This window comes from Podarcis cretensis, assembly GCF_951804945.1.
Source record: "Podarcis cretensis genome assembly, chromosome: 8".
Taxonomy (NCBI): Eukaryota; Metazoa; Chordata; class Lepidosauria; order Squamata; family Lacertidae; genus Podarcis; species Podarcis cretensis.
Genome location: NC_137177.1, coordinates 75,111,899 through 75,126,443, shown reverse-complemented (window position 1 = coordinate 75,126,443; position 14,545 = coordinate 75,111,899). Strand labels below are relative to the sequence as shown.

At 47.2% G+C, this 14,545-nt stretch overlaps 1 protein-coding gene across 5 annotated transcripts in view; it reads left to right on the top strand.

The window, feature by feature from the left end:
* Positions 1–13,565, top strand: part of AGRN (agrin) — a 244,704-nt gene extending 231,139 nt beyond the window's left edge. For 3 of the 5 annotated variants that reach the window (XM_079986657.1, XM_079986656.1, XM_079986660.1), the window contains 4 exons: positions 3,701–3,733; positions 7,004–7,228; positions 10,265–10,368; positions 11,299–13,565. In XM_079986657.1, the coding sequence (XP_079842783.1) occupies positions 3,701–3,733; positions 7,004–7,228; positions 10,265–10,368; positions 11,299–11,456 (520 nt within the window). In that variant the 3' untranslated portion in view covers positions 11,457–13,565. The remainder of the gene's footprint in view (positions 1–3,700; positions 3,734–7,003; positions 7,229–10,264; positions 10,369–11,298) is intronic. The other 2 variants (XM_079986658.1, XM_079986659.1) reach the window with 1 other exon arrangement.
* The last annotated feature ends 980 nt before the right edge of the window (positions 13,566–14,545 follow it).

Here is a 14,545-nt window from a genome sequence, read left to right as displayed (position 1 = left end):
TCTTTCCCAGTCTGCATCTGAACCGGAATTGTTTTTAAGGCATTTTAATATTTTTATGTCTTCTTGTTTGCCCCCCTGGGCTGCTTTGGGGGGAAAGGAAGGGTACAAATAAAATAAAATAGTAAATTTCAATGAGTCTATCAGAAACACTGCCTCCTTCCCTGCAGACCCTCTCAAGATCAGCAGAGAAGGCCCTCTTGGTAGTTGCCCTGCCCTCGGAAGCATAAGGGGTGGCAGCACAGCAGAGGGCCTTCTCTGTGGCAGCCCCTAGGCTGTGGAACTCCACCCTGCAGAGGTGTCTCTCGTTCCTATTATGGAGTTTTGCCATATGCTAAAGATGGGTGGCGCTGTGGTCTAAACCACAGAGCCTAGGGCTTGCTGATCAGAAGGTCGACGGTTTGAATCCCCGCGACGGGGTGAGCTCCCGTTGCTTGGTCCCTGCTCCTGCCAACCTAGCAGTTCAAAAGCAAGCAGTGCAAGTAGATAAATAGGTACGGCTCTGGCGGGAAGGTAAATGGCGTTTCCATGTGCTGCTCTGGTTTGCCAGAAGCGGCTTTGTCATGCTGGCCACATGACCCGGAAGCTGGCCAGTAAAGCGAGATGAGCGCCACAACCCCAGAGTTGTCCGCAACTGGACCTAATGGTCAGGGGTCCCTTTACCTTTACCTTTAAAGGTGCATCTCCTTATCCTGGCCTTTGACACCTAAGAGGTGTGTGTGTGTGTGTGTGTGTGTGTGTGTGTGTGTGTGTGTGTGTACAGCCCACTCTAGTTGTGGTTGCAGCTCGTTTTTTAAAGGAGTTTGCCCTAGGGCATTTGGGTGAAGGATGAATAACAAACACAGTCATTGTCACAGCAATAATACTTGGATTAGGACTAAAGTTGGATACAACCCTATGTTTCTTTCTCACTTGTGCTCTCTTGTCTTGTCTGCCACCTCACTTTCTCTCTCGCTCTCTGCGTCCTGAATGTCTTTGTTTCTTTGTTTTCAAGCCAACTGACCAATGAGATCCCAGCGTAAGTAGATCTCCTTCCTCGCCCTCCCACCCTCTGTAATCACCATCTCACATCAACCATCCTGCCGCCTACCAACCCCAACCCCAACCACGTCACTCAGTCACCACCACCGTTCACTTGGGAATAAGAACTGAAAGTGAGCCTTCCTGGAGTGGGGGGACAGGGGACAGGTGGTCCGACAGGGGGAGCACCCACACCTTCACTTTACACAGATGTGTGCCCTGTATTAGACTTAAGCCACAGCACCAGAGCTGCCTGTCATCCTTACCCCATTCCCAGCACCCAGGAAATAATCCAAGACGTAGGTTATGCAAAAGAGAGCCGTAGTCTGAATTTTTTCAGCAGCTCACCGAGCAAAAAAACAGAGGGGGGGGGGAGTTATCCCAGCTAAACGGTTCCACTAACACAAGGAGTTTTAAAACATTTGTTTCTTAGTGAGAATTTATTGGTGGAAAGGGGGGAAATGCACAAAAAAGGGAAAACGAAACAATGGCTGGGTTTGTCAGCTCACGTTCACAATACAATGGTACCTCTAGTTACAAACTTAATTCATTCCGGAGGTCCGTTCTTAACCTGAAACTGTTCTTAACTAGAGGCGTGCTTTCGCTAATGGGGCCTCTTGCTGCCACTGCGACGCCAGCACACAATTTTTGTTCTCATCCTGGGGCAAAGTTCTCAACTCGAGGTAACTCTTCCAGGTTAGCGGAGTTTGTAACCTGAAGCGTTTGTAACCTGAGGCATTTATAACTCGAGGTACCACTGTACACTGAAAATCAGTAAACGAGACATTAAGGTCTTCTGACCATTGCATAAGAGGTGGTGAGTGTTTAATCCTTCCAGGAGTTTTAGCTGTGCCATGGTGCTTCCCCAGCCTCTCCTGTGTGCCCTGTAAATCTGCAGCAAATTTACAGGGCCTGCAAGGGGGGGGGCAGAAGGGAGGGAGGAAGCTCCATTGCACACCTAAAACTCATTGCAGTAGCAGAACTGTTTAGCTGGACACCTTCTGTGAGGACTTCAGATCCATGCAAGGGCCTAACAGGCTGGGGTGAGGTCTTCCAACTATTCATGCACTAAAACACCAAATCTGAAATGCCACCCCTTAACAATGGGCCTTATTATCTTGTTGTGGCAGTTTTCCCCATGAGGACTAGTGACCTGAATTAAAACTAACATTGTTTCAGAATTATGGCATTATACACGTATATAGGTTGGGGCCTCTGTGGATCTCCTAAGTAATCACACAGTTGCTTTTCTACATCTGTGACATCTAAAGGACTTTTTAAAAGAGAGGCACACACACAAAGTCTAACCAATTGTTGAAAATTGGATCCAGAACAAATACAGTGGAATGTTACTTTATTCCTTTATATATAGAAACACTTCAAATACATATAAAGAGAGAAGTGAGTGAAAGATTTTCAGTATGTTGACAATCCATCATGGTCCCCCCCCCACCTCGCTGCTCCTCTACAACATTAAGAAGAAGAAGAAAGAAATTGTTCACCAAATCACATTGAACGAGATGACTTGACAGCTGTGACCCAGCTTTAGCAGGGGTTAAGGGTCTCTGCACAATCTTTGCAGATGAAAACTACCATGGTGGACCTCAGATCCCATTCCAGAAAGGAAAAAATAACAGATCTCTGTTATATCTCTGGAATTGAAAATGTGTTTTCCAAAAAAATCAAAAACCCTCAAGGTGCCCTTGTGTTCTGGTTAAAAAGTGGGACCAGCGGGTAGTTATAGTTGCTGAGGTTGCCTTACATAATCAGAGACATCACAGGTTGTTTAAAAAACGGCTGGTTTGGGGTTGTTGTTTTTTTCTGAAACAAGCTTTGTTGTTTTACATGGGCAGGCAACTCTGGTCCATCCCTTTTACTTGGAATGTTGAATCACTCTTAAGCCACCGCATGCTTGCATTGGTTTGAAAGAAACCCCCTTCTGCATACCTGAGATAATAATACGCTGCTGTACATGTGGTCACTTACTCTGATTTGAAATCAAGCACCTAATTAATCGGGGGGAGGGGGTGTTGAGGCTCTTTCCTTTGCTTTCCACTCCCTGCCCTGGTTTAACCTCTTGCGACTCCCCACCCCCACCCCCACCCCCGCAACTAACCCCAGACTAAAGTGACTTCAAGGGTTTGTTATCTCATAACTGATCGTGTGAACAAACATAATGAAGCTATGTCAAGAGCCTTTATTTAACAAAGAGATAGAGGCCCTTAATTCTTCATTATGTTCCAACCACTTGATCATGTAAACAAATCCAGGGCAGAAGTGAGTTGAAAGGGTGGTCTTTACCCAGAGGCTCAATTCCTCGCTTCTCACTTCTGCCTCCAATGATTATCCCTTAGCTGTTGTAAACAAGCTTAAGGGGCTATTATTTCAGGATGTGCAGAAACCCATTGCGTTGCCCGGTGGTACCACATTTCTCATTCGCAAAGATCTCACATCGCTGGGTTACATCCAAACTTTAAAGTCCTGCTCAGTGCAGACCCCGTTGAAATTAATGGACCTAGGTTAGCAGTCTCCATTAATTCCAATGAGGAGGGCTAAGGTTGGACACAGCCCTGCATTAAGAAAGAGCTGCTGGGATCTCTCAGAGGTTTCGCAGGGACTGGCCACTTCTCACTGTTTGCCTTGGGCGCTTATTGCATGCCTCCCCTTTCTTCCTGCTTCTAAGTCCTGATGCGCTGGACTACCCTCTGGATATCAGGTGAGTGTCAGCAAGGCTTCTGCTCTGGTGTCCAGATGTTTGCTTCCGCTGCCACCATTTCTTCACCTTTTAAAAATCTCCTCTGCATTCCGCTTTGCTCTTATGCATGATTGCTGCATTGTTACATAATAATAATAATAATAATAATAATAATAATAATAATAATTACCAAGGGCCTAAAAATGAATAAATCACAGAGCACACAACCGAGCCCAGCTCAGCAAGAGCGCTTTACCCATGAGCTCATTTTGAGACGCCCTTTTTCCATGTTCCTCCCCCCTTGTTTTGAACATGGTCATCATGTTCAAAACAAGGAGGAGGGAAAAAATCAGATGTTCATGTCTTTCATTTCTGAGCTTTGAGAGCAGGGTTTGCACAGAACGGTTTACCTGATTCAGAGTAACAAGAGCTGACGTGATCCAAATTTCCCAGTTATTGAAAAGCACCAGGGATCTCGAGCCAGAGACACTGGTGGAGGGAACCTGGGTACTTTGCTTACTGTGTTCCACTGGGGCAGAGGGAACAGCCGGTCCATTGAAATGACACCCCAACCTTCCATATCTCTAAAGCAGTTGTGTGGTGGGGATGGGGGGGTACCTGTGGCCTTCCAGATATTGTGGACTCCAGATCCCAACAGCCCCAGCTACACACCTGGTGGCCAGGGATGGTGGGAGTTGTAGTCCAGCAACATCTGGAGGGCCACCAGTTCCCCATACCTGCTCTAAAAATCTAAATATTCCACTAAAGGGTGTAAGAAGAGCCCTATTGGATCAGCCATTGCTAGTCTTCATCTCTGCAGGTTTTACAGGTCCGAAGCTTACCCAGTAAAATGGGGTGGTGCGCAGTCACAATTGCAGACCAGTTGCTGTCACATGGTGCACTGCTGCAGAGCTCCCCTCTCAAAAAGATAAAAGGGTTGGGACCGACGCTAGTCCTACTCAGCGTAGACCCTTTAAAATTAATGGAGGTGATGAACTCAGGGCCATTAATTTCAGCGGGCCTGCTCTCTGGCTGAGTGGGACTTGGCAGTTGACAACCCAAACATCTTAGCAACATTTGGGAGCTTGGTTTCAATTACTAGATTGCCGTAACAAGCTAATCCAGATAACTTGCAAAATAATAAGAATAAATTAATTAAGAATGGAAAGGCTGGGGGGTGGGGACCAGCAATGTGCATCCAATCATCCTTAATAAAGCTGTTATCTGCCGAGGCCAGAACAAATGAGAAGAATCAAATTAAGAGGTTCTCAATTCCATTCACGCAACGGATAAATTAAAGCGAGCATCCATCTCAAACAGAAAACAGCCAAGTGAGGATCTAAGTATGACATAGTAGCCACTCCTCCCTGGACTAGCTGGCAGCAGAGTCAGAGATGGCATTCAGGTTTTCCTCTTGCCTTATTCCCAGGTGCTGTTTTAAGAACAGAAGAAGGGCCCTGATGAATCAGACCACAATCTAGATCAGCATCCATGGTTGTATCCAGTGCCAGCCCTACTCAAAGTAGACCCATTGAAGTTAATGCGAGTGGCTAACTTAGGTTCATTACTTCCAGTGGGTATACTCTGAGTAGGAGTTAGTTGAATCCCTGGGCATCCCTGACAGTTGAGCCTGGCACTGCCCCTGACCTCATCCAGATGCCAGCCTCCTGCCTTCTTGCGTCCCTCCAGTCCTAGGGATGGCCCTGCCTGCCAGCTTTCACCTCCTTAACTTCAGTGTCACCCTTGTAGAACTTAGCAGGGAGGAGGAAGAGGATGGGGACAAACCTAGAATTAGCCAGTTCGGCCTGCCATTGGCTCTGGCTCAGGGCATCCTGTCCTTCACTCTACCTGACTCAAAAAGAAAATAAGTCAAGCTAGCTGGGACAGGCCAAAGGCTCACCTAGGCCAACCTCCTGTTCCCACAGTGGCTAGCCTGCGGAGCCTGAGAGGAAAACCTGAGCACAGCAGCCACCACTTCCCTCCACTGCCCCCTGGGTAGCTCACATGAATGGCTTTAAGGCCTGTTGGCTGCCCATCTTGGCTATTTAGTTAACAGCTTCTGGACACACAAGCTCCATTTAGCTAAGAGCCGTTGACAGACTTCTTTATGGGCTAGTGTCCTCCTCGTTAAAAATACGTGAAGCATTGCACACATTTTTAGTGGCCGTATTTATAAAGGGTGTTAGAACTCCTTTCAGGTCGTTTGGTATTATTGGGTCATAGCTGGTGTTAATCCTACTCAGAATAGACCTGTTTGAATCAGTGGACATGACCGATGTAGGTCCATTAATTTCAGTGGCTATACTCTTGAGTTAACACACAGTTAACCTACTATTATTTATTACATTTATTTGTCACTCACTACATGAAATGTATCAGAGTGACTTAAATGTTGTTGTCTTTTTAAAGAAATGCAAATGCAAAAGTTTAAAACAAAACATCAAAATAATAAAACATTATCTGCTAGAAGTGGTCATTCTCCAATATTATAAAAAAGGAGGAATCCTGCCCCACCCCACTGAACAATGAGCACCTCAACATTTGGTCCTATCCAAAATTGGTCCTACGTGGAGCAAACCCATTGAAATGAATAAAGATGGCTAGCTAAGCTCCATTAATTTCAATGGGTCTCCTGTGAGTAAAAAGTAGTTGGCTAGAACCCATAATTTTCTGGAACTCACTTCACAATTCAGTAAATTCTCCCCCACTTTTCTAAAAGCTTCTGAATTTGTTTCAATGTGGAATTCACCAACAGCCACTGGCCACCTATTTCTATCCTGTGTCTGTTGGAGGATGAAACACTCTTCTTTTCCATGCTGTCGTGTGTCTTGTGTTGTGTGGTACGTGCGTGGTACATGTGCGTCTTTGTGGCAGTTGAAGCTTGAAAAAAACCCTTTCTTCTAAGACCTCTAGGCCTTCTTTACGCTTGTCAAAGCAACCTTATTTCCTTCTCAGATATGAGGCCCGGGGCCAAGCTAGGCCTGTGCTAGAAAAAAATGGGACTCAGTTGCGTCAGTAGTCTACAAGGTGAAACAGGGTATCCTTTTGTAGCGTTCTTCTGAACGTGAGCTCCATCCTGTTTTCTGAATGGATGTTGTCACCTGGTGATGCTTCCACCTCAAATTGGCGTACACCGTTGAAACAATGCTGAGAACTGGGGCTCAGCACCAGCCACTCATCCATCAAAGAATGCAGCTCTCCCTCCTTGTGTCATTATGTGGGCGTACAAGGAGTGGGGAGATCCCTCCCCCCCATCTCAGAATCTGACACCCCACTTTTATCTCCATGCAGTGAGAAGGCCTTACAGTCGAACCACTTTGAGCTGAGCATCAAGACCGAAGCCACGCAAGGCCTCATCCTCTGGAGCGGGAAAGGACTGGAGCGTTCAGATTACATTGCTTTGGCCATTGTGGACGGCCGCGTACAGATGACCTATGACCTTGGCTCCAAGCCTATGGTCCTCCGTTCCACTGTCCCAGTCAACACGAACCAGTGGATCCAAATCAAAGCATACAGGTGAGGGACACTTGGGGGGAATGCTTGCTCACTGTATCATTTCTCAGCCTCTTCCTTCAACCTTCAGGGAGATACTGTAGTTCAGGGATGTCCAACTTCTGAGAGACTGCGAACTACTCCCACTAAAAAGACACTGGCAGTGCTGTACCCATTGTATTGACCAGAGGAGGAGCCAAAGTTGTTTGCAGGGGTGTCAGGGTCCTGCGATTGACCAGGGACACCCCACAATCGACCAGTAGATCGCGATCAACCTGCTGGAGTTTAACAGCAGAGTACTGGTTTTGAATGTCAAACGTCACACGTTCAGTCCTGGGCATGCCAAGTTAGGACTGGGAAAGGTTCCCTGTCTGAAACTTCTTAAGAGCTGTTGCCAGTCAGTGTAGAGAATACTGAGCTAGATAGAGCCTATGATCTGACTCGGGGTAAGTTGCCTTAACTTCAGAAGTTATGTGAAGAATGGAAATTCAGTAGTTTGAGTCGGGATGGAGATCTTTCAGCTGTTGTGGCCTGAGCCATCTAGGGCTTCAAACACTGGTGTGAGCAGCTTTACAGAAACCAGTAACAAACTGGCAACTAGTCAGCCATCCTGTTTGAGCAGTGATTCTTGCATTGCAGGGGTTGGACTAGATGACCCTTGCGGAACCCTCCAACTCTAGAGTTCTATTATTCTAGGAAGGATGGGATATAATAGTAGTGAAAATAATGGCAACATAAGCTGCTTTATGCCAAATCAGACCATTAATCCATCTAGCTCAATATAGTCTGCACTGGCAACATTGCCTGAAATAGAATTGCCATTCTTTTAAAGCAAATTCTGAAAGTCCTTTGTCCAGCCTATTTCAAGTAGTCCAGATGACTAGCAATCGCCCTCGGGGGTCTCGGGCAAAAGTCTTCCCCAGCCCTACCTGGAGATGCCAGGGATCGAACCTGGGACCTTCTGCAAACAAAGCAGGAGCTCTGCCACTGAGCCCACAGCCGTTGTCCCTTCCTGCCATGGTGTTCCTGATCCCAGATAATGTTCCTCCTTTCCTCTGCACCATGTGAGGCTAAGGAAGCAAAGGGTCACCCCTAGAGCTTGGCAGGTCATGCACACACATACAAAAATAATCCTTGGGTGACTCAGACTGCCTTTGGGCAGATCGTGCCTAGACTTGTCCACCCTGGGTTCTAGGAAGAGGTCCCAAAGGGTCAAGCAAAAAGTCCCTTCCACTGCGTTGTAATGCCTATGGCTTTGGCAGTCCACCCTCATGAACATCTTATTTCCCCCGCCCACCTCTGGGTTTTTATTTTTATCTCGGATGTGTGGCTGGGATACCTAAAGCGGAGGGGGTGGGTTCTGCAGCTGCCTTTTGAGGTCCAGGATGGAGTGATGGGGGTGTGTGTGCTTGAATAACATGGGGCAAGGGGGAGAGAGGAGCTTATCCTCTGACCTTATGTGGCACCCTCTCCTTAGCTCAGGGGTCAGCAAACCTTTTCAGCAGGGGGCCGGTCCACTGTGCAGGGGGGACCTTGTGGGGGGCCAGACTATATTTTTTTGGGGAAATGAACAAATTCCTATGCCCCACAAATAACCCAGAGATGCATTTTAAATAAAAGAACACATTCTACTCATGGAAAAACACACTGATTCCTGGACCGTCCGCGGGCCGGATTTAGAAGGCGATTGGTCCAGATCTGGCCCCTGGGCCTTAGTTTGTCTACCCATGCCTTAGCTGCTCCATTTAGAAGGCAAGGAGGGTCCATGAATTGGCTAGATTGGGGAGGAGCCTGCAGTGGCGCTTGTAGATATTAGAACCCTCTTCCCCACCTTCAATCCAGGGGGCCCAAATGGTGCTTTGAAGGGAGCTGAAACCTTGAAACTAATCATGCAAATGAAGGCTTGTTTCCTGGGCTGTCATTCAGTGAAAGAGGTACTAATTGATGAGTCATGCGAGCTTTTTTGAACCAAGTAATTGATTCATCAAGTGCTCTTAGATTTCCAGGAACTTAAAAACATTTCAGAAGCAAAGAGCAGGCTTTACTTTGTTTTCAGGAAATGCACACATAACATCACAGAATAATCTTAGAAGAGGTGTTCCTTCAAAAACATCTCAGAAATAGATGCCCCAGGTAATCAGGTAGCAGAATTTTCCCCCACCCCAATTGTCTTAGTTCTTAAAATTCCTAATGGCAAGAATAATTTTAGAAGACACATTCTGTCCCACGGCTGTGTGTGAGAGAGAAAGGAAACACCTCTTTAACTATGCCACTTGCTATTGGCAATTTTTATAAGCACTTGTATGAGAAATATATGAAATTAGGGAGGAAAACCAGGACACAATCTTAAGTCAATCGTTCTTCACTTTTTTTTAACTCCACTCTTCAGTCGAAAAGGTTCACAGAGCTGCTTGCAGGCCAAGGAAACCCAAACAGTCCCAGCTCTCAGGCTTAGTGTCTAAAAGATATGACCCACAAGGAAAAAGAGATTTTTTTTGGGGGGGGGAGCAAATCCAGGCACCAGTTCTTAAAGTTACAGATCTTTGTAACAAGCAGCTGGGATGGGAGCAGTTCGGATAGTCTAATGGGATGTCTGCCATTCAGTTATAAAGAAGAAGACAAGCCAAAAGCAGCTGTTTTTTTAAGCAAGGCCGATGGAGTAGCCTTGCATCCCTTCTCTCTACTGCAGCTTGAGAATGGCTGCTGCTAAATGACAACTGAGACAGAGCCCAAAGGTAAACTGGTCTCTCAGCAAAGCCATCAAAATGAATATGTTGTTAAATATTTCAACATTTTTAGGAAAATGGCTGTTCAAACAATGTTTACTGTTTTTATTTTTACAAGGTTTGCGGGGTGTTTAGGAAAGAAAAATGTCATAGGTACTGGGGGTAGGTTGTCTCTGTGAAACCGAGTGACGAACGATTACCACCAAGGTAACCAAATCCCTCTAGAAGAAGGAGAGCAAAGCAAAATTTCCTCCACCTGGTAGGAACCAACGTTCCACACATGCAGAACCCTGAGCCTTTTAGCAACGGCTTGCGTTTCCCCCTCTTTCTGCAGAGTGCATCGAGATGGGTCCCTGCAGGTCGGCAACGAGTCCCCCATCACAGGCTCCTCGCCTCTTGGAGCAACTCAGTTGGACACAGACGGGGCTCTTTGGCTGGGTGAGTTGAACCCCACTTAACCGAAGTTGCGTACTTGCCCACCACACAGGGCGTTGGCTGGCGAAACCCTTCCTCCAGGTAGCCTGGTAGCTTCCAGAATAGACTGTGGAAGAAAACATTCCACACTAAATTGCTGCTACTGTTACGCCATCGAAGCACAGCATTTTAAAGAGAAGGGATTGTGACCAAAAAGGTCCCACTCAGAGTAGACCCATCGAAGTTCATAGACGCAACTAACTTAGGCCTGTTCTTTTCAGTGGGTCTAACTCTGAGTAGAACTTAATTAAATTCTAACTTAGCCATGTCTATTAATTGGAACAGGTTTACTCTGAGTAGAACCATCACTGAATACAAGTCAGAGGAAGAAAAAGAGGGATGGCCTCAGTTCAAAGAGCATTTGTCCCCAGTGCATTTTGAAGAAGATCTTTTTCAGAGGAAACATGGCAGTTTTACCTCTGTCTTCTAACACTCTCCAAATATTCTTTTGCAAATGGTTCACCATCATGATTTGGAGTGTGCAGAGCACGAGAGTTATAGAACCCTATAGCTGAAAGGTTGGAAATGACCCCCCAAGGGTTATTTATTGCAACTGCCTGAAATGCAGGAATGACAGCTAAAGGCGGATGGCCATCCAGCCTTTGTTTCAAAAGCCCCCAAGGAATGAGAGCCCACCACTTTCCAAGGCAGTCCTGTGTTTCCCATAAGGAAGATGTCCTTCAAAAACGACGTTACTGTCATGTGCACTTCACAGAGTCGGGTCACTGCCCCAAGGAATACATGGTACATTTGGCATGGGGAGAGCGATACAGAAGGGAGGGGAGGAAGATGGAGAATGTGAGTGAACAGAGCGAAAGAGGTGTGTCGCTAGGTGAAAGTTCACCTTAACCCTCTCCTTTGCTCTCCCTTCCCCACCTGCGCCTTCTTTTGCAGGAGGACTAGAGAAACTCAGCGTGGCTCACAAACTCCCCAAAGCCTACAGCACCGGCTACGTTGGCTGCATAAGAGACGTCACTGTCGACCGTCAAGAACTGCACTTGGTGGAGGACGCTTTAAACAACCCCACCATATTACACTGCTCAGCCAAATAATATGGCCTGCGGCCCTCCCTCCCTCTCTCCTCCCTTCCTTCCCTCCCTTCCTCCCCCCTCCCCCCTCATCCTTCTGGCTATTGCTGTAATTATTTTCTATTTTTGTAAACTTATTGCTTTTTATATTTTTGTGGGGGAAGGGAGGGGGGAAAGCGAGGAGGCAGAGAAGAAGAAGAGGAAGAAGAGGAAGAAGAAGAAGAAGAGACGGAAGATAAAACTTTGGGTTGGGGGGAGTCATTTTTGGTTACTTTTTTGGTGCACTGTTCTCTCTCATCCAAGCTGGTTGGACTCTTGAGCAGGAGCCAAGCCTCCCTGTGGGGTGTTTTTTTTTTTTTAATTATTATTATTTAGAAAAAGAAGAAGAAGAAATCCTTCCAGGCAATGACCAAGGAGCAAACATGCTCCCACCTTCTATATCCCGCCTTCAGGCGTCATCCTCTGCTGTAAATGCCGTACATACTTGAAACTTTTTCTTAAAAAAACATCGGTTTTGGAAGTTAACACCCACAAGGAGAAAATCGTGACAATTCCTCCCGGACCCCAGGTGACGAACTGAAGCCCTCACAGGAGCAGAAACCAGAAGTCCTCTTTCATAACAGCTTTGAACAAAAGAAGCAACAGCTGGATGGACAATTGGAGGGAGGGTCAAGCAAGGGGGCATGTGGGGAAGGCCGCTTGGTGGGTGGGGGGAAATGGGGTGCCTGCTGATGAGGTCCAAGGAAGTTGGAACAAAAACCTTCAAACCAAGGCACCCACCTGCTGATCTTTGCCTTATCTTTAGTCTTAAAGAGGCGTGCTATTATCTTCTTGTAACCACAGATAGGGTGGACAAAAAGTTGGAAAGCCCTCTCACTCACACGCTCTCATTTTTTCTTTCAACGTACTTCCAATGCATATACGTGAACTGGGGGGGGGGAGGATTCTCCTTTCTCCTGCAGGAATGTCTGGAGGTATGATCTTGCATTAGGGGGCTAGAGAGATTAGAGAGGAGAGGGGATGGCAGTACTCCTGGGCAGCACCCAAGTCCTCCCAATGGCTGGAAGGTGACTTCTTCTTGAGTTTCCCAATCCATTCTTTGTTGACCACTGAGAAGAGCAGCAGTCTTCTTTTGGTTATACTTCATTAGCTCAGATTGGGTCTTCTCTCCCACCCCACCCCACCCCCCAAAAAAGATGCTGGAACTGATAACTGTGGGTCAAGTGGGTGCTTTAACACTCTAGTGAAGGAGGTGGGGAGACCTCTGTGTCTCTTCAGATGTGGTTGGATGACAGCTCCTGTCTTCCCTGACCATTGGCCATGCCAGTGGGGAGTGATGGCAGGTGGGGATTCCAACATCTGGAGGGCCTTGAAAGGACCCCATTGGAAAGGCTGTGGATGATAGCCTGTCTCCATGTGCTCTATAACACAAATACTTGTATGGAGGCATAAAGATCCGCTTTTGGGGTCCCCTCCCCTAAAAATCCCAATATCTCAAAGACAAAGCCTAGGGATTTGTTCTGAGTTCCAGAACTACATTGAGCTCAAAAGCCCTTTCAACACACAAGAAGTCTGCTTTCTGCAATTTAGCAACCTAATCTTGGTGGGAAAAGCTTTGATGTTTGCCATGGTTTAAAAAATTGGGAGTCAGAAAACCTCGCCATTCTGCTGCCCAGATCACCTCATAGGTCTGTCAGTTGAGTTCCTGATCTAGTTTGTGTTCTGGTCGTACACTGCCCTGCACTTCCAATGGAAACCGCCATATGCGGGGTCAGAGCACAGGGCAAGCGGGAGCCACTCGGCCCACCAGCCCCTCCCAGATCTCTATGGTGCTCTACTCCACTTGCCTAACTTTGGGTCTCCCTCCCAAACTCCCCCCCCCCCCATGGCTGTGTTTTATGGATGCCGGCCTGTTGACGGATGAGGAGGGGAGGGAATCTTATTTCTAAGGTGTGCATGTTAAAGGCAGATTGGGAGGGACTGCGAACCCCAAAGGCCTCTCTGGAACATTCCATACACAGTCGCCTCAGAGGTGGCCCCAAGCCTTTTGGGTGCCTGCGGCAGAAAATTCAAATGGCACCCTCCGCCCACCCCCTTTGGTGGTAAATAATGTAATAAAAAAAGACTAAATAACTCAGATTTTCCTGGCTTTTCATGGTGCTTCACAAATGGGAAGAAAGAATGCCGCCATCCTGCCTAACAGTTTGGGTAGCCTGTGCAGATAACGTACCCCTCACCCCAAGACAGGCCTGCACAGAGAACCACCCAAAGAGGAGTTAACAAGTTGGCAACCTGGCTTTTGTTTTTTAAATAACTCCCCCACCCTATGCACACACACACACCCCTTGGACTTGCACAGGAGCAGCTGTGAAACCTATTTCCACACGTTATTTTTATCCAGACATGTCTCGACTCTGTGCGGCCTCGCCACTCTTTGTTGTTTACAACAACCCACCGACAGGAATAGGTCTGAGGCCTCAGACTTACTGCGGGAAAACGATCCTTGGAGATGTTCTCTGTGTGTATGTGTGTGTGTGGCCGTCCCCCAAAAGAACAACTCCCAGGAGCCCTCGCTGCAAGTGTCAACCAGGCCCTTAAATAGAATATTCTGGATTGCTTTCCAGCTCTCTACCACTCTCAGATTGTGGTATTTATATGCCCCTACCTCATGCAACATGGGCTTTGGAATTGCCAGGTTTCAGAAGGGTTGTAGCTGTAGGGCTAGCAGAATTTATGGCTAGAAGTCTGGAATAGCACAGCTCGGCATTTTCATGAGCTGAGGGCGGCCACACTGCATGTACAGCACCTGGCCTGTTGCGTGAGCAGGTGCTACACTTGAGCAGCTGACAGGGACCAAAACACCCCAGCCAGGCCCACCAATGGCATCTGATCTGGGTTCCCCTTAGAGTGCAGGGGGGGAGGATAAAGCTTCCTATATTCCCATCCAGGGTGAGTGGCTAGAACATCCCCCCCCCCCCTCATTGCCCCTAATCATTCAATGCCTGGTCTGGTCCCAAAGAGGTGGTCTCAGCACCAAGGATAGCTCCTATTACTCTAAAGCAGGCTGGAGGCAAACCAGTACCTTTTGAGCTGCTTCTGTTACACTTCTCTTA